The sequence below is a fragment of the Merops nubicus genome, unplaced genomic scaffold (assembly GCF_000691845.1).
Source record: "Merops nubicus isolate BGI_N331 unplaced genomic scaffold, ASM69184v1 scaffold13881, whole genome shotgun sequence".
NCBI lineage: Eukaryota > Metazoa > Chordata > Aves > Coraciiformes > Meropidae > Merops > Merops nubicus.
Genome location: NW_008589080.1, coordinates 7,866 through 27,152, shown reverse-complemented (window position 1 = coordinate 27,152; position 19,287 = coordinate 7,866). Strand labels below are relative to the sequence as shown.

Sequence of the window (19,287 nt, the reverse complement as noted above, 5' to 3'; positions counted from 1 at the left end):
TTTTTTTGTTTGTTTGTTTGTTTTTTTTTCCCTCTCTCCTTTAAAGACACTGGGTGACATCAATTTCCCAGCCTTTAGCTGGCAAGATGGGGACCAAGATCTCCCTAGGGATGAACACTAAGGTGCCTGTCCTACTTTGGACATGCCACCCACATCCTGGTGGAAGCAAAATGTACAACCATGGCAGGATAATGAAAATATTCACCACCTATGCTGTGACCCTTGTCCTGTTGGACTCAATCCATAGATCCAAGATGACAAAAATAATTTTGAAACGAAACAGTCCAGACTATCTGGAAACTCCCCCTTTGCTTGCCAGTTTATTTTTGCTCCTGATATTTAGACTCTGATCGAAGCTGAGATACAGCCACAGATTCCCAGCTCTGGGCCAGATTCGCAACACAAATTGACGTTGCTTTACCACAGGCAGTGCATTTACATCACTTTACACCAGCCGGGGAGCTGTTAGCCTCAAAAATCCTATAGGAGAGAGGGATTTCAGCCAAAATCACTCCGCCTGCTCAGCTGCAGCGGTGCTCACTCCCCTGGTTTGTACCTAAATAAGTCCTGGTACCCAGAGGAGCATTTTACACCAAGCACCAGCAAATGCACATTTTGGCATGTTCCTCTCTACAAAACAAGGACAATACTGTACAGGCAAGGGAAAACTCACACCCCTCCTCCACCACACCCCGCACAGTCCTTCCTGGCTTAGGAGGCAGCCAGCTAATGCACTGGCCAAGGAGAGGTACACACCTCTCACTTTTCACTTCAACACGTGTTGACACTCACCTTACCTAGGAAGGGTTGCTTAATCTCTCTCTGAGAGCTTGTAAGCAAGGTGCTTCAGTGCTGTCCTTCAACAGGGAGCTCAAAAAATGTCCTTCTTTATGTGAAATCATCTTCTTCATCCATTTTTTAGCTGCTAAGGATCACTTTTACTAGGTTAAATACTTCCTCTCACCTTACCAGCTCCAAGACATTTCAGAAACCCAGGTAGCAACCCTGGGTGTCAAATACCAGGTGGAGGGTGGTCCACCTTGACAGGACTCAGCTGTCCATCCTTCAGGTGAGACCTAGCAAAGTGCTGAGTATGTTCCTTCTGTCCCTATAATACCAGGATGGAGACCTTTGGGCAGTAAATTATATGACTTCTCCTTAGAAGCAGCAAGAGTGATAGCACTGTGCTGATCACCTGCCTGACAGAAAAAATAGGCTCAATTCCTACCTGGAGATGCTGGTGGAAGCTTTGATTTAACAAGCAGCTTCCTGTACTTGTTCTCATGTTGCTCACCTGTTGAGCATTGCCTGCTTACACCAGCTCTACCACAGCAAGGTGGGGTGGTCCAATGGGGAAAAGCACTTTGGCCTGGGTTGCTCTGCCACACTTTTCCTCAGATGTTTCTTCTCAAGCCCTGCGAAATTTTCTTCCCAGGCTCCTATGTGCCTTCTCACGTGCATTGTTCCTTGCAATACTCCAGTTCTGAAAAAAAGGGGGAAAACCAGAGTGTCTTCAAGTTTCTATTTCAATGGTATTAAATAGGCTCTTTCTCTGCAACTTCATCTAAGAAACCCAGATCACCTGGGACCAGCCACATCCCCTGACCAAGCCCCACCTTGTTGGGTCTTCAGCAAATGCTCTGCTGTTTCTGGGTCAGCTCACTATGACTCAGTCTTCAAACTTTTGTTTGTTTTAAACATCTAATTTCACTTTCCTGCCATGAAGCCATGAGTGGTCAACAGATGGTGATAGCATGAGTCTCGTTAGTCATCACTTGTGTGGCGCTCGGAGCTGGACGGTTGGGGGGGCCTGTGTGAGCTCGGAGGTGAGGGGATCGGCAGCATTGTCGCAGCTGCAGCATCATTTCTCCAGGGCCTTTCACAGCCTCTGCTTCCATCACAAGTTTCAAGGTATTTGGTGGCCTGTGCTTTCTTGTGCTTATGAAAAGCCATAAAAACAAAGGTGGATAAACAACTGACGCCATTTAGCATGGAAGTCCCTTCCGAATTTGTGACTTCTACAGTTCTTGGGTGTAGCTATGGACTAACAGGGCTGGGGGGAAAATGTGTAACAGAGCAATTAGCACAGAGATGAAAATCATTAAGTGTTAGAGGGCTTAATGGGATTATTCTACCAACCCAAAATCTCCTGGGAATCTGGCCAAGATCATCTAAGAGACATGACAAGATGCTTGGGTCAGTGGGACATACTGGGATCTCCCCAGGCTTGCCTTGGGAAGGGTGAACCCCATATTGAAGAACTATTCTCTGCTCCTCCTGTTCTTCCCAAAAAAGAAACCTCCCTTGAAGAGCAATCAGAGCTTGTTCTTCTGGTAGAAATGTCATCTTGTCCCTCCAGGAATTCCAGGGAATGGAGGTGCTCTAGCCGAGGTGCATCTGTAGGTGATGGTTGATACAGGTTGGGGTAGAGAAAGTTGCACTGGGGCAGGCAGGAGAGCTGGCCTCTAAGATGAGTGCAACTCCGATGAATTCATCCACGATTTGGCTTTCAGGGGTCTTGTTTAGTTGTTTGTGTTTTTTTTTTTTTATATATACCTATACACACACTCCCCTCAATTAGACTGAGAATAACTGTTGGCTCCATGACCGTGCTGGGCTTGGGGTAGGAAGCAACATTTAGGTCCTGCAAGTGCTGCTAGCTCAAGAATAAAACAAAGTGTGCTGGTGTATCTGGGTCACTCTCCCCTGCAGGAGAAGGTATTTTAGACAGCAGGAAAGTGCCTGCCTTGCCCTTGGCACCTCATGGCCACATCCCACTTCCCATCCAAGGATGCTGGAGGCCAAATTGCTCGAAATGAAAATGAGACACCTGGGAAATGGTTTTGCCTTCTCCGTCACTTGGGGCTGTGCACCTTCCTCTGCCCTAGCTCTCAGGGAAGAGTGATCAAGGCTGTTGTAAACATTTTGCCTCCATTTTACCTTGTATGTGTTTTCAGAGGGCTGGTGCAGAGGGGAGCAGGCTTCAGCTTCAATCCCCCATGGGGAGAAGGGCACAAGTCAAGAGCTAGTCAGTGGCATTCCTCTGTTAAAATAAAAAAAAAAAAAAAAAGGAAAAACTGAAGTCTTCAGGGTGTGGATAAACCAGGCACAAAGGCAAAGCAAGCACAACTTGAAATTACACCTTGAAAAATTGAACATGAGGAATATTTGATTTCATTAACATCAATTTAGGTGATGGAACAGTGCCAGAGGAGCTGAAACGTTGCAATTAAATGTACTCCATGAGAACCACCAAAAAGAAACAGCTCTTAAATGAGCACTGATTTTCTACTAGGGAAGCAGATTTTTTCATTCAGTCTGGATAGAATCATCACTTATCATCTTTGTAGCCCTGGACTGTATCCTCCAATTGGTTGTTCCCCACTGTCATCTTGCAGGAAAGTGGCCGAGGCAAAAATACTTGAAGTGCATTTGCAGGGCAGGCAAACAAAGCTGGGCTGGGGCAGCAGAGAGGTGTCACCAGTGCCTGGGAGGGGTCTAAGTGCCACCCCTCTCCCTTCCTGCCCCAACACAGCAAGGCTGAAATTTTACCAGCTGTTGTAGAGGGCTTGTGCCAGGAGGCATGGTGCTGGGAAGCTGTGGTTGAAAGTTCCCCACCACACTATCATGCTGCCAGTGCACATCTTGGCAGGGTCCATCACTGGTAGTTTATTTATGTCAACCATTTTTAAAAGCCATGCAGGGCTGTCTGACAAGGACAATTTTCGCCAGAAAAGAAATGAGCTTTTCTCTTTCAACCCATCATCCTTGCCTGTGTTTCAGGCTATAAAGTGTTTTTAGAAAATGGAAATACCAGAGGGTGCTTTCTAGGGTCTCTGAACATCATTCATAGGCACTCAACGGGCTGGGAAGCCATGCCAGAAGGCTGAGCTCAAGGACAACGAATGAGCCAGAAACCAAACAAACTGGCAGAGAAGCAGGACTGAAACTCCCGAGACTGATGGCTTTTCAGACCTAAATCTACTCTTTTCCAGGCAAAATTCTTCGCACATGCAGGGAGGGAAAGTTGGGAGCTGTGCAGACTATAAGGAATAGGGATGAGAAGAGGAATGCAAAGCTACTGCAGTATCTTTGGCATTAGCCGTGTCTGCAGAGAGGCCACCAACCTGATCCTCACAAGCAGCATATTTAGCATGAAAGAGGCAACAAATTTTGTAAAGAAAAAGTCTTTCCAGAGAACATGGACCTGGGGGTTTTGAGGAAACACCACAATATGGGAGCAGCCACATTTCCAGAAACCCAGAAGAGCAGCCAGTACTGTGCTTGGGTGTGGAGCTCCTCAGCTTAGCCTCATGCTGTGCATAGCCCTGCTTTCTTCAGGTTGAGAAGATCCAAGGACAGCAGAAGACCCAAAGGCAGAAGCAAAGGACACTCAAGGACAGAAGGAGACTCACTCTCTTTGCCCTTTCCGTGCCAGCCATGATCTCCATCCCATCTCCTTGCCCTTGCTGCTCAACTCTAAATTGCTCCTCATGTGGAGCCAGATTGCTGATGACTCCTAGTTTCAAGATACTGAGACCCACATCTCCTCCTGCACATGCCAGGAGCACACACCATGGTGCCATCAGCCCGGGGTGGGGAATGGACCACCAACATCCCTGAGGTCTCTTAAAGAGCTAAAGCAGTTTTGCCTGGCCTTGTACAGAGGATGAGACTCAAGGCTTGATGAGCTAACACATTCAGACAGGCTCGGCTATGGCTGCCTGTCATCCTGTCCTTTCAGCCACTAAAGAGTACATTAGCCTAAGAAGATTCAATCGGGGGGTGGGGGTGGGGGGTGGGAAGGCAGCTTTAATCACAGCATCATAATTGCAGTGTGGACACAAACTAACACCATCAGCTTGTGCCACCCTGAAGCCATGGTGTCACCTGCCCTGAATCCTCTGCCATCATCCCAGCAGTGAAGGTGGCTGCTCCTGCCACAGTGCCAGCCCTGCTAGCAGCACAGCTACTCTCCAAATGGGATTTGAGATGCCACTTAAGAAAACACAATCTTCTAAAAGGCTTTTTCTTTGAAGTGGACAGCTGTGAAGGATTGGCTTAGCTGATGGTTGCACGAACGAGCAAGCCAGCAGAGCCCTAAGCAAGCTGATGGGTGCAGCCCTGCAAGCAAACAGACATCCACTGCCCCAAAACCAAGTGAGAGCAGACCAGTCTGGGATGTGAAGAGTTGTTCTGCAAGTCATAGGCAAGGCAGGATCAGAAGGAAGATCATCCCATTCCTGGCTCAGCCCTCCATTCGTCACACCAGACTCCTGCTTCGTAGCCCACATCTTTGCCCATGCAAAGTATTTTTCCCTTGTAGAGATTTAAAAGTCAGTAAATATAATTTTTTCCCCATGCATATTTAAGTTCTGTTTGGCATTTCTGAGGTAGACAAGTGCTCTTGAAAAATGCAGATCCCAACTCTTATATGTATATTTTGGAGAGCAGCATCATTTTTACAGGTTTCTCCAAATAATATTGTGCAGGTTAAAAACCAAATGAACCATTTTGATGGTGACACAGAGAGCACCAGTGTCCCCCTCCTGCCAGCAACACACCTCTCCATGAGCACTGCATGGCCAGTGGCATGTCAGCCTCCTGTAGGATCCAACCGGTTGGCCTGGCTGTAGAAACAGGCAAATGCTTTTTCCACCTGCAGTCACAAGGGTGTCTAGTCCTTTGCAAGTGTCTATAGGAGATGAGCTGTTTTCTTGCAGGAAAAGGGGTTTCAATAAAGCAGACAGTGGTGGTGGAGCCTCAGTGTGAGCTCCTGAAAGTCAGAGCTGAAGTGACATCCCACCAGCCCGTGTCACATCCCTCGAAGATGTGAGCTTGGCACGGGCTGTTTAAATACAAAGCCTGAGGAACTGATAGCCAGGCAAAATAGTTGGCTTTTGCCAGCAATGACTCAAGACAAACCACTACCTTCAGCCAGCCTTTAGAAGGTGAAGCAGTGGTTGTGGGCAAGGAATTCAACTCCTCTTAAAAGTGAAATTTATAAAGGTGCTGGATGTGAAGGAGAAGGCGTGGAGATGAGCAGATCAGGGTTTTTAATCTTCTGACAAGAAAAATCAAGTCAGGGCAAAGCAGGGAGTAGTAAGAGGATGTGTTCATTTCAAACTCGATGGTATCTTTTTTATGAGGGAATTTCCTTTTTGTATTAATTTGCATCTCAAATTGCATTAGGATACAAAGATAGACATTGGTCCATTGACCTTGTCTCCTCTCTGCACACCCAAAGCCCAAGCTCTCCGGCATGGCAGCGTGGATTAAACAGGCTCTTCTTTGGCTTTTCCAAACATCATGCCTGGATTTTGTCGCTGTGTGGTGGCAACCACTTCTCTCCTTCTTGTCTGATTAACCTTGAAGGCACTGATGGGCAAGGCAGAAGCATCAATAAAGGCAAACAAAGAGCATTGGAGGGGGAGAAGTGCTCCTGGTAGCCCCCTATTCCTCATTTTAAAATGCAGAATGAAGAAGAAGAAAAAGGAATTTTTTTGCACGTTTGACTTTCTGGGCAAATGATTATGGAGGGTTGTTATGGCAGGCTGCAGGTCACACCACCTATGGAGTTTTGTGCTTTAATTTATGATGCTGATTCACCCCCAAAGCCACATTACCTATCCAAAATAAGCCAAATAATATTGGAGTTTTCTACACGTGCTCCCCCACAGGATGTTTCACCGAGTACCATCTGGAGCGCGGATAGCCACAGCCACTGCACAGGGCTGGGTCTGGTCCCCTCACTGCCCTGGTGAGACCCACTGGCAGGTGGAGATGCAGCCACACAGTTCCCAGCAGATTCATAAACAGCAAAGATGAAAAAACACGGTTCAAACCAAACTATTGATGTTAACCCCTTTGAGCTCAGGATTTTGAGGGCAGGGAGGAAAACTCCTGGTACACCTAATTCAGGCAATTTGAATTTTACTCCCTGCACCAATCGAATGATTTAAGCATGGTTTGGTTTTTTTTTTTTTTTTCTTTCTGGGGGCTGGTGTGCCCAGGGCACAAGAGCTGTGGAGGAAGCCAGGGAAAAGGGTTTGGGTAAGTCTGAAGAAGAAGTTTTATTGAGGTTGACAAATCTCCCACAGGCTGTCACAAGGCACTGGGACTGCTCAACACCCTTGGCAGGGAAAAAAGTCCATGGCAGTTATAGCTCCTTAATTGACTTCTAACTGGTCCAATAGATGAACAATATTCCCTAGAAGATATTTCAAAATTTGGAAGGAAAAAAAAATAAAGTTTATCTAAGTGGTTCTTCAGCAGCATCCCTACCTCCCTGCCCTGCTCAGGCCATGCTTGTGCCTCTATCTCATCATACGACTGCTCCTCATTCATCCCAAGCCAATGCAAGGGAGTTCTAAAATAATTTTATAGCTTAATTTTTTTGCCCTGAAACAGCAAGAACAAGGGCACAGGAGCTAAAGAGATTTACTGATAGGAGAATGGTCCTTTCGTGAACAGCACAGCCCCATCCACACTACCTGGGGAGGACTGTTTGACCAGGAAATGTGCAGGAGAAATGTACTTATCAATGTATCAATGGAAAAGCCCCTTTCCCCACATCTGGACTCACCAATCTGTGCTCTCACTTGCCCTTCGTGCTGAGCTGTGGCCCAGGGCTCAGCCAACATTCCCACATGCTTGAACCCAACTGGCATTGCCAGCAGGCACAAATAAACCCACAGCTAATTTTCAGTAGGATGCCGAGTAATTTCTGTTGCCACCAGGAGCCCAGGAGTTCCATTTCAACGCAGCAGCTCCAGAGGATGCAGCAGGATCCCTCACCTGCTTGTTTTCATCTTTGTGCCCACCACTGCTGTGCTTACATCTGGCAAACATTGAGTGTTCTCCTTCCTCTCTTTTTTTTTTTTTTTTTCCTATTTTTCTTTGGAGAGGTATCTTTTGGAGGGGAAATGGGAATGTGGCTGCTTTGGCAAAGATAGGTTTGTAGGGTACCCCAACAGCTGATGCCACATTGAGTAACCACGATGGGGAAACATCTCCCAGGCAGCAGGAGCGAGCTTTGCTGCTTATTCCCAAGGAATAACAGAGCTATGCCACTGAGGGAAGCAGGAGCCACCCCACACAGGCTGGGGAGCTTTGCACCAGCTTTAGAGGGTGCCAGAGGGGCTGGGTGCAAGTGCAGGTAGCAGAGGGCTGGAAGGCTCCCTGTAAGTGTCTTCGCACTGCTGCTGCCCAGAAGACTGCCTCTCATCCCTGATGAAATGCCAGCAGCTGGAGCAGGATGCCTGTAGGATATGGTTGGACTTGATGATCTTAAAGGTCTTTTCCAACTAGAACAATTCTATGATTCTATATGATACATAGTGACATCTCGGGATGGCTGGTGGATCCTGAAGTCACCTCAGTTTCAGAAACACTCATTTTCTTTGTAAAGGCAAAATATTTTCTAGACCCTCCAAAAAAAAAAAAAAAAAGAAAGAGTGCTTTCTAATAACTCATCAACCTCACCTCCCTTTTTTGCTTTCACCTTTATCTGCTCCAGGTCTCCTCCAAGCCCATAGCAGTGCCACAGGTCATGCACAGGTGGGATGTGCCTGGGGGACAACGCCATTGCAAGACTCCCAGTGGGAGACCTTAAGTAAAAGGGTAAAAGAGTGGGTTATACAGCTGAAAAAGCTTGGGGGGCAGGAGGTAGTGCTGCTGTGGCATGAAAAGATGGCACTTTCCATCCCCAGCATTGGTGAGAAATCCTTTTTGCTTCTTTGAGAGCACAGAATCATTGAATGTTTTGGGTTGGAAGGGACCTTTCAAGGTCATCTAGTCCAACCCCCCAGCAGTCATCAGGGACATCTTCAATTAGAGCAGGTTTCTAAAAGCTCCATCTAACCTCAGCTGGAATGTTTCCAGGAATGGGGCATCTACCACCCCTCTGGGCATCCTGGGCCAGTGTCTCACAGCTCTCAGCATAAAAAAAATTTCTAGCCAGTCTAAATCTCCCGTTTTAGTTGAAAACCATCACCCCTTGTCCTGTCACATTGTGCCCTACTAAAAAGTCCATTCTCACCTTTCTGATAGGCTCCCTTTAAGTGCCAAAAGGCCACAATAAGGTCTCCCTGGCACCTTCAAGAGTAGCAGTGGTGAACGAGTGTGTGTGCTCTGGGGCAGTGTTAGTGAGGTCAGGCATAGCATAGCTGCCCACAGGAGTTTAGGAACTCTTGGCCACCATTTTTATCTTCGAATGTGGATAAAAATGCCTCCCCACTCCCCAGTGCATGAAGGAAGGGCTCTCCCCCATCCACTGCAATGACATGTCCTCTCCTCTGCCAAGGCTTTGTCCCAGAGCAGCAGTTCCAGCAGCTGCTTTCTGAGTTGGGTCAAGCAGGGAGTGAGCAAGGCTGGAGCAAGCAGGATACAAGCAGGGCTGGAGCAAGCAGGGTTGGAGCGAGAGGTGGTGAACTCACCAGCAGCATCCCAGAGCTTTCCAACAGAGAAGAGCAGACAGGGACAAGCATCTCAGTCCGGGTGTGGTGCTCCTCCCAGTGAACCCTTCAGCACTTCCAAAACAGCGGTACATGAGATGTGGGTCTTGCAGTGAGGGTGACAAGGATCAATCTGTGTTAAACAACCATGCACAAAGCCCTGCGCATGATGGCAATTCTTATTTAGGCTGTCAACCAAAAGCACATCTTAGGATCACAAACTCAGTTGGGTTGGGAGGGACTTTCCAAGATTGTCTGGTCTGACACACAGACGCCCGCCACCCATCAGCAGGTGGGGCATCTTACATCACGTTGCTCAAAGCCTCATCCAACCTGACCTTCAACAGTTCCAGCGAGGGGGCATCTACAACTTCTCTGGGCAACCTGTTCCAGTGTCCTACCGCTCTTATTGTAATAGAATGTCTTCCTTATATTTACCGTAGATCTGCCCTATTTTGTTTCAAATCTGTTGCACTTCATCCTGTCACTACAGGCCCTGGTAAAAAAAGTCTCAGTTTTTCTTATAAGCCAACTTTATCTGTTGAAAGACCTCATTAAGATCTCCCCAGAGCTTTCTCTTGTCCAGGCTGAACAATTCCAAATCTCTCAACCTTTCTCCATAGCTGTAACGTTCCAGGCCATTTCCATGGCCTCCTCCAGACCTGCTCTAACAGATCCATATCTTAAGGAGGGGAGCCCAGAGCTGGACACAGTACTCCAGGTGGAGTGTCACCAGAGTGAAGTAGAGGGGCAGAACCACCTCCCTCAACCTGCTGGCCATGATGCTGGTGCTGCACCCAGAACACAACCGGCTTTCTGGGCTGCAAGCACATGTTGCTGGCTCATGTCCACTTTGTCACCCACCAGTATCCCCTTCTCAGTAGGGTCACTCTCGGTCCATCTATCCACCCATCCATCCATCCATCCATCCATCCATCCATCCCCCAGTCTGTACAGATATCCTACAGGGAGTTGCAGCCAGCCACCAACATATGAGCCAGCAAAAAGGTTTTTCTTCATAAAACCGTGGGGTTGTTCCCACAGTCCAATGGTGGCAGAGGCAGTGGGGTTTATTAGCCTGTTTTTTTTCTTTAACCTTGCCCACATCTAAGAGGTCCTTGTCAGAAGCTATGTTTGCTGTTAGAACTGTCACCTTCCAGCTGCTAAGAAAGCTTTTGGCTGCTAGTCAGCCGCAAATTGTACCAGGTGAGGAAGGGAGAAGTCATGGGGAAAGAAAGAGTGGACATAGTTTCTGAGCAGAGAAAAATAGGAAAGAAAGGATTTGTCTATAACCAGTGAATGAACCAGCTTAATGCATCACCTTGTGAGCTTGGTCTGGCTTCTCCAGGGCTGCCGAAAGAGCCTGTCTCTGGTGAGAGGCTCTCCGTGGTGGTGCAGGCTCTTGGCTGCCCCCCTGGTACCGGCTCTTGGCTGCCCCTCTGGTGCCCTGGTGAGATGGTTGAAGGTGATTTGGTGTCTGAATGTGATTTAGCTTTCGCTAAAGGCTTGCCTTCTTCCACCAAATCCTCCTTCCTGCAAGGTTTGGGGTGCCTGGGAAGGTCTATGCTCAGCATCACCAAGGATGACACCAAAGGAGATGGACAATAAAGACAAAGGCTTGGTCACCCTTCCCATCCAGCACTGCCCAAGCCAGGATCAGCCACTGCAAGGGCATTGAGCAAAGCTTGTGGGTGGCAGTGGAGCGCTGTGGGGCTCAGTGGGTCCAGCTGAATCCCCTTACACCCTTTTCCTTGTCCTCCTCCTTCAGAGCGAGCCCGGGATTACCTGCACAAGACTGGACGCTTCATCGTCATCGGCGGCATTGTCTCACCCGTGCACGACTCCTATGGGAAGACGGTGGGTCAGCCTCATTTTCCCTTTCTGCCTCCTAGGTACAATGGTATCTCTGAAGCCAGGGGTGAGCACTGGGCAGCACTGCCAGCACCCATGGTCCCTTCATGGACCTTCTCTGCCCAGGGCTGCTCCTGACCACAGAAAGGTCTCTGAGAAGAGAGAGGATGAAACCACTCGCCCTTTAGATAAGAACTGCAGTGAGACCCTACAGCCAGCTGAAGTACTATGTAGCAAAGAGAAATGTTCTCACCAAAATGGTGGTGGTCATCTTGTTGGGTTGAGGTTTTTTGTTTGAATGATTTAAAAGCCAGTTTTATTGTGGGGATGACAATGATGCAAATAGGGACCTTCAAAAGCACTTTCTGGGGTGGGATGACATCCAAATCAGGAGAGGAAAGAGTTTCCTTCTCTTCTGAAAGATGAAGATATTTCATCAAGAAACCACCATCCCTGGGTCACTGCAGCAGAGGGCTGAGAGTGGTGGTGCTGAGCAAATCCCTGACCAGTGAGTAACCAGGGCTGAAACAAGGCAGGGACTCCTCCTCACCAGCAAATAGGAACTCAAATTTTTGTGGGCAGGAATGAATCCTTATGGCCTGTCTCATCTGAGTGAGCCCAGTGCTCTGCCCTGGGAAAGTCTGCAAGCTCAGGCTGGCCAGGGCATGATGCTTTCCTGCTGTAATCATTCCTCCATCAACCTCTCTTTCCAGGGCCTGGTCTCGAGCCGGCACCGCTTGACCATGTGCCAACTGGCTGTCCAGTCCTCAGACTGGATCAGGTGAGTGGCAGAGCCTGCACCCAGAAGCAGCCCCCAGCAGCCTCTGTCCTTTTCCTGTCATCACAGTGGCAAAGTCTCACATGAAAAGTGGAGATACCACCAGCTGCTAGAATTCCAGGATGGACTTTCTCCTCTCCCAGCCAAAACTTGATTAAAAACCAGAGGCCTTCCTCTCCCAGTCCAGCAGAAAGCTGATGAGGAGTGTTACAGCTTCCTTCAAGGGAGCCCTTTGGCTTCAGTAGGTCTTGCAAGCCTCATGCTGAGTCTGTGGTGTCTGGGTGAGGCTCAAAGACACCAAACCCCCCCCAGCCTTGTGCCATGGCACCTTCCTTTTCTACATCTGCAGCACCAGCCCATGGCCTCTCCTTCCTAGCATTGCCACATGGGACCAGAAACAGCTGTGTCTGTAACGTGCAGCTCTGTGGGTTGCAACACATGTAGGTACACCCAAGTCAAATGAAAGTTGTTTGGTTGGGTACTAGGAGTGGAAAGGTGTCCAGACACAGGTTCAGGTTCCCAAAGCTATTAGGGAGAGCTGGAGGAAGGACATGGTCTGTGACAGAGCTGAGGGGAGTGACGGTGGCTGCTCTTGGCACTGCTTGCCAGTCCAGTGCAGAGGAAGCAGCAAGGCCAGGAGGTCCAGGCAGTGTCCATCAGCCAACACTGTTGCCTTGCTGTGCTCCCTGCAGGGTGGACCCCTGGGAATGCTACCAGGACACCTGGCAGACCACGTGCAGCGTGCTGGAGCACCACCGTGACCTGATGAAGGTGAGGCAGCCCCTGTGCCGCGGGTGGACCGGGGGTGAGGGTGTGGGGACGGCGCAGGAGCGGGGTTGCTCTTGCACCAGCACACGGACATCCACAACCAAAACGTGGCTGGGACAGCCAGAGAGAAAACTTGCAGGAACGTGCCTGAAACCCTGCCTGGAAGAAGTGAGAGAGACCTTGTCACAGATGCTTTGAGCTCCTTGTCCTGCTGGTGAAAGCAAACTGAGCCCTCCAGCTGGAGCAGGCATCCCAGCCCTGCACCCCCAGGAGGGCAGCAGGGGTGCGGGCAGGGGTGGACACAGCCAAATCCTGACCGCTTGCTCCCCCCTGAGGGGAAGGAGAGGTGAACAGGCACGGTCACTCGCCAGCTGGGCAGGAGTGGCTGCGGGAACCCGAACTCAGCGGGAAAACTCAGCATCTGGGAAGTCCCTGGGGAGCACAAAACCCAGGAGAAGAAGCCCCTCCAAAGCCCAGGCAGGCCTGAGAACCGAGGAGGAAGGTGGTCGCCCTCGAGGAGACAGGGCTGCTGCCAACACTTGGATATCATGAGTAAACCGAGGGTGGGAAATGGATAAAATAGCATCACACAAACTCATGGGCAGCCCAGGCAGGAGGCACAGAAGCAGAGTTAACCAGCCTGGTGGCACGTCCAGTGCGTCCCAGCACCGTGTTGGCATGGCCAGGGAGCCCCTGGAGACGCCTTCATTCTTCTGCAGGGACCTGTGGAGGAGAAGAGGGCACGTTTACTCCCTGGGTAATGTGTAAGCTGCTGGCTTTGCACCACAGATTCACCAAACACTGTATTTTTATTTAGTCATCAGAATGTATGAGCATCCCCAAGCAATGGTACAACTGGTGCCTGCCTGTAGGCAGCATGGCTGCAGCCTTGCCAGCCTTGTGTGTCCACAAAAGTTAATTCTATTATCCCCAGCCTCAAACACAAGTCATTATCCACAGAGTTCTGCTAGCCCCAGGCCTATCTGGTGAGGTCCTGTGGGTCTGGGGATCCTAGAGTGAGCTTGGATGTACCTATCACTGAAAACAACCATCAGTCTGGGATGGAGAGGCTCAATACAGGGGTTGTCAAGGTTTTGGGAGGTAGCTGGAGTGAAGGCACTGTGCCAGCTACATCTCTCCTTCGTTGCAGAGAGTGACAGGCTGCATCCTCTCCAATGTCAACACGCCCTCCATCACTCCTGTGATTGGCCAGCCCCAGAACGAGTCCTCGCAGACCATCTACCAGAACAACAACAACGTCTCCAACAAGCCCACTGCAGGTAGGTGGCAGCAGTGTAGGGAAGAGGGAAGTGACCACCCACCCCTCACCTTCCAGCCAAGGCTGCCAAGCATTGGGAATGGTGCTCCATCATCTTATTTTTAGGTTAGGTTGCTCATCAGGCTCCATGAGCCAAGGTCAGGATCACGTGGGGATGTCATGGAGGAATTAGCATCCAGCACAGCGAGGAGAGCCAAGAGTGGCTTAAAGTGGCTGTGGAATCCCACTGAACTTCAGCTGGATGATGTCCAGGCAGGGACATCAGCTAGGAAAAAGGCTACCTGGTACTCACGGGATGCATACAAGGGATAAACTGGCAGGAGAGGTGATGTGCCTGAATCCCCCACAAGCTGTCAGGATGTGGGGCACAGAGGTATTAGCTGGGGAGAAGAGAGGCCATTACTCAAATCCCATAAAAATGAACACCATGTGATTTTTTAGTGATTTTTAGCTCTCCAGCTGGTCCCTTCAAGGCATGGCATAGCACTCTTGCAAGTTGAGACCACTAAAGGAGGCGGTGGGAAAATGCTAAGAGCAGTTCCTGCACCTGTGCTCAGAGGTATCTCACAGGACCAGAGTGGCCAATGTGTTCATGTGGGTCAGTCTGCCAGGGCATCATCATCTCTCTGGGTAATTTTCTTTCTTCTTCAACTTCAGCAAAGATCCTGGGGAAGGTGGGAGAAAGCCTGAGCCGGATTTGCTGCGTTCGCCCGCCCATGGAGCGCTTCACCTTTGTTGGTATGTAGAGGGAAGGTCCAGCATCACCTCTGCTTTAGCTCCAGGCCCCAGCCTTCCTCACAGCACCCTCTTCTAGGCCAGGCACCAGCACATTTCTTTTACTTCTCTTCCCCAGATGAAAATGCCAACTTGGGGACTGTGATGAGATATGAGGAGATTGGTGAGTATACAGCTCCCCCCCTGCATGTAATTTCTGCTCCTCTGGGCCAGCATTACATGGCTCGGGAGCAGCTGCACAACAGGTTCAGTAGTGAGCAAAGGATGGCTTGATAGCCATCTTCCTGTCCAGTGCTGACTGTCAAGGCTCAGGGGTGAAATAGGAGCAGTGCAACTGGCCTGAGCCCATTCCCATTGTCAGACGAGCAGCCTGAAATCTGGGAGGAAGCAGCGAGGTCTGCTCCCAGTGCTGGCAGGGGCCTGCCATGGCATCATGCCTTCAAAGTCCCCCCAGGTGCTATCAAACTTGCCCTCCCATAGCAGTGTCACCCACACCCTCACATTGCCTGCAGCCCTGCAGAAGTTTGTGCATGGCAGCAGGAGGGATTTCAGCTGCCTGACCAGCCATAGTGCCCTTTCCTTTAAAGCCCTTTAGGGGTTTTAGATCCACCAGGCTGCCACACACTTAGCACCACCACACACCACCCAAGAGCTCTGCATAGTGAGCTTGATGGTGTTTTTGAGATCCATTTCATGGGCTAGCTCACACGCAACCCAGCATAACACCTGTTCTTAGCACCGGCACCGTGCAGAGCCCAAAGGCTTGGGCCACCTGGAAATGCCAGCCAGGGAGGTACCTTCCCAGGCAGCCACCTTTTCCCACCCCTCTGGGCGCATTTATGCCTTTCCTCTGGCAGTTATGAAAATAAATTAATTTTTACAGGCCCATTGGAGCAGAAGGCTCCTTCCTGCAGCACAATTTTCTTACTAAGCAGCAGAGCCAACCCTCAGAGCGGGCTGTCAGCCAGCACCAGCCCCAGCCTGGGGAGAGAAATGGAGGACATGAAAGCCTTCCAAGCTGAGCATGGAAAACCCATCAGCTTTGCTAAAGCAAACAGGGCTCTGAGCAGCTCCCTGGGTTCTCCTCATTGCCCCACAGCTGGTGCCCCTGCAGCAGATCATGAAGTGATTGTGGGTGCCCATAGCACAGAGAAACAACTCCCTTCCATGGGGATATCCCACCTCCAGGGCTGGAGCACAGCCACAGTTCAACAGTGTGTGGCAACGCTGACACCAAGCCAGCAGCTGAGATAAAGTAGGCTGGGGGATGTTCGATGTTTGGCATCAGTAGGGATGTGAGAAGGACCATGGGATCTTTAGCAGGACTTGTTTTGGCAGGGAAGGTCTGTGCAGAAGAGGCTCCACCCGAGCAGTGCAATGGGCTGGGGGGGTGGGCGGACTGCTCAGCCCCAGCTGCTCTCACCTCTGAGCTTCTCTGCTTCATTTCTTCAGAGCTTCGCATCTTGCTGCTCTGTGGCAGTGACCTGCTGGAGTCCTTCTGCATCCCTGGTCTCTGGAATGAGGCAGATGTAAGTCACTACTGCAGGGAACCCCTTCTTGCTCCTCTTCCCCAGGCTCCCTTCCTTCTCCTCCTCCTCTGCTTCCCACATCTGGCACTCCTGGGAGCCTCTCAAGACCCTTGGGTTGGCAGGAGCTGTGCCCACCATCTCCACAGCATCCTCCATCGCAACCCTGACCTTCACCTCCCCTACACACGGGTAGCCTGAGGGACAGGGTCTTCCGCTCCAGAGTCGCCATCCCTTCCCAGCCTTCCCTTCTGCAGACTCAAGCCCTGCTCCCACCCAGCACATGCACAGAGGATGGCACCCAAGGTGCAGGTAAGCCAGTCCCAAGGGATTTCCAAAGTCTGTGCTCTCACACCTCATCCCTTGGGAAGCACCGTCATCAAGTAGATGCCAGTCCCAGCAGAGTGAGGCATGAGGAAAGGAGATATTTACAAAAGTTGGTGAGACATTAGAAAGTAAACACATTTACAGCCAAAGCAACAGCTTTCACTTAATAAAAGGCTTTGTCTGCAATGTGGGATACTCAAGTACTCATCTTTACACAGATGAAGAAGTAAAACCATCTTGACTCCTCAACCAGGTGATGCCTAACACCATCTCACAGCTGACACAAGCCTGTCTCAGCACCTACACTGCCACAGCTCAAATGGACAAAATTCACAGCCCACCTCGCTGTGCCCCTGTCCATTAGCCAAGGACTGCAGCAGGATACCCGGCACCCTGGACACTGTGGTCCCTGCCTGAAGAAGTGATATTTTCATGGGAGGACACCAGGCCTAGGGTGAGGCTGGGTTCCTGACCCACACGCTGCTCCTGCAGTCAGAGCAGTGCCGGCTGTGAGAGCTCACCTGCCTCTTCCCAGAGGAAGCATTCTGCACCAGCACCACCCCATGGGTTCCTGTTGCCTGAATTTGTTGGCTCAGAGTTCTTTCAGCTGAGCCTGATTTGTCTCACCCAAGATGAGTGTGAGCAGCGGGGCCATCCCAATGTGGTGGCAAACCTGCCCACCAGCCTTGATGCAAACAGCCTTGGAAGAATAACCCTGTAAGGTCTCTGTCAGGATCAAGACATCCATCCTGCTCATAAAGCCTTCCAGCGAGGCAGAAGTCAGCTCCTTAAGCAACCTCTTCTGCTGCCACCCTCTTTCTGTCATGACAAGAGGGTGTCATGACAAGAGGGTGTCAACCCTTCCTAAAGCCTAATCTCAACATCTAGTAATAGGATTTAACCCTGTGCCTTTTTATTTCATTCACTGTAGGTTACTCACCATGCCTTGATAATTCCAAGTTTCTGCCAAAGACTGTCCAGAGGGCCTCGCTTTCCATCCCAGTCTAGACCATGGCCCATCTTTCATGGTGCAGGGGGTTGGCAGACAGTGGCAGGTTTTGCACGGGATGATTATGAAAGCTCTCCCCTTTTTGGGTTGCTCCTAGATGGAGGTGATCGTTGGGGAGTTCGGGATGGTGGTGGTGCCCCGGGATGGAGCAGACCCTGATCGGATCATGAACCATTCCTCCATACTCCGCAAGTACAAAGTAAGTGGGTGCATGTATGGCCAAGGAAGGCCGCAAGGAGACCCAGAGCTTCTCTTTACCCTAGGGAGCACTTTGGCCATAGGGCACAAAATGTCTGAAGGCCAGATACTCTCAGCTACTAGCAAAGGGACCACCACACAGCAGCCTCCTATGGCCACCAGGACAGGGGGGCTGGTGGGGCAGATGTCTACTTTCAGGCCATCCCTTCACTCCTGTCTGCCTCCTACCTCCACAGAACAACATCCTGGTGGTGAAAGATGACTTGAACCACCCCATGTCGGTCGTCAGCTCCACCAAAAGCAGGTGGGTGATGCTGGGGGACTCCTGTAACGTGGCAGGGAGGGGCATGCACCCAGCCAGCTCCTCCATTTGTGGGGACACCAGGGTGCCACCTGACCCATCTAAGCAGGCTCTGACCCCTTTTTCTCCCCCTGCACCCCCAGACTGGCCCTACAGCATGGGGATGGACACGTCGTGGATTACCTCTGCCAGCCTGTCATTGACTACATCCTCAAGAGCCAGCTCTACATCAACGCCTCTGGCTAAGCGCCGGCGGTCTTGCAGCGAGACAGTCCTCGTGTCCCGCCTGCCTACAGCTCTCCATCACTCTCTTCTCTCTCTCTCTCAGTCCGTGTCTCCATCTCTCTCCCCACCCCATGGCCTCCTGCCTGTGTCTGCCTCTCACCGCTGGCACCAACACTCCATTGTGCAGCAATGTCCAGGGAAAGGTGGCACAGCCCCGAGGGAAAGGGTTTGGTCTCTTTTTGGTGAATGGCCTTCCCCCTCGTCTGCAGGGAGGGAGGGGGACTAGTGAAAGAGTGACGTGCTTGGTGCACTCGATGGGAGGCAGCTCCAGCACCCCCCTCCCAGCATGTTACTGGGAAATGGTCTCCCCGGTCCGTCCTCCCAGCATGCTCAGAGCAGGGGCTTCCTCGTCTGCATCAACTTACAGTACTTAAGCTCAATACATCTAGGTGGACTTTTTTTTCTTAAATAGTTTTAGTGCAAGCCCTTTGGACCTCTTGACGCAGTGACCAAACAAATGCTGGTTGGCAGCAGGCAGTTGTAACCCAACTGGCGTGGTGCCTCGCAGCAGGTGAACCTCCTCAGGCCAGCAGTAGGACAGCCCAGCTAAAAAAATCATCCTTCTGGTCCTGAAAAATCATAGAGAGGGCATTTCTGAAGGGGAGCAGAGACCTTGGCAAGCATGGCTGCCAAAGCACTCCTAGGGGGATGTCATGTCTCACCTTTCCTTGGCTGCAAGTGAACCCAACCGACCCCAAGCCAACCTCTAGGCAACTGGAGTTGGAACGATGCTCTACTTGAAGTCCAAGTCAGTGCAGGAGAGAGAGGGGCAGCC

At 50.6% G+C, this 19,287-nt stretch overlaps 1 protein-coding gene across 1 annotated transcript; it reads left to right on the top strand.

The window, feature by feature from the left end:
* The first annotated feature begins 8,232 nt into the window (after window positions 1–8,232).
* Window positions 8,233–18,657, top strand: NMNAT2 (nicotinamide nucleotide adenylyltransferase 2). Its single transcript, XM_008949466.1, has 12 exons — window positions 8,233–8,273; window positions 9,694–9,713; window positions 11,224–11,312; window positions 12,020–12,087; window positions 12,777–12,855; window positions 14,003–14,132; window positions 14,789–14,869; window positions 14,985–15,029; window positions 16,319–16,395; window positions 17,826–17,927; window positions 18,163–18,230; window positions 18,371–18,657. Exons 1-12 carry the CDS (start codon window positions 8,233–8,235, stop codon window positions 18,471–18,473), a joined length of 903 nt encoding a protein of 300 aa, XP_008947714.1. The 3' UTR covers window positions 18,474–18,657.
* The last annotated feature ends 630 nt before the right edge of the window (window positions 18,658–19,287 follow it).

What these genes read in the sequence shown, in the direction of transcription:
- NMNAT2 (XM_008949466.1), top strand. Translation starts at nt 8,233, where the DNA reads ATGAAATGCCAGCAGCTGGAGCAGGATGCCTGTAGGATATG. An exon ending in GGACTTTCCAAGATTGTCTG is followed by an intron (nt 9,714 to 11,223) that starts GTCTGACACACA and finishes CTCCTCCTTCAG; the next exon opens with AGCGAGCCCGGGATTACCTG. An exon ending in GGAGCGCTTCACCTTTGTTG is followed by an intron (nt 14,870 to 14,984) that starts GTATGTAGAGGG and finishes TCTCTTCCCCAG; the next exon opens with ATGAAAATGCCAACTTGGGG.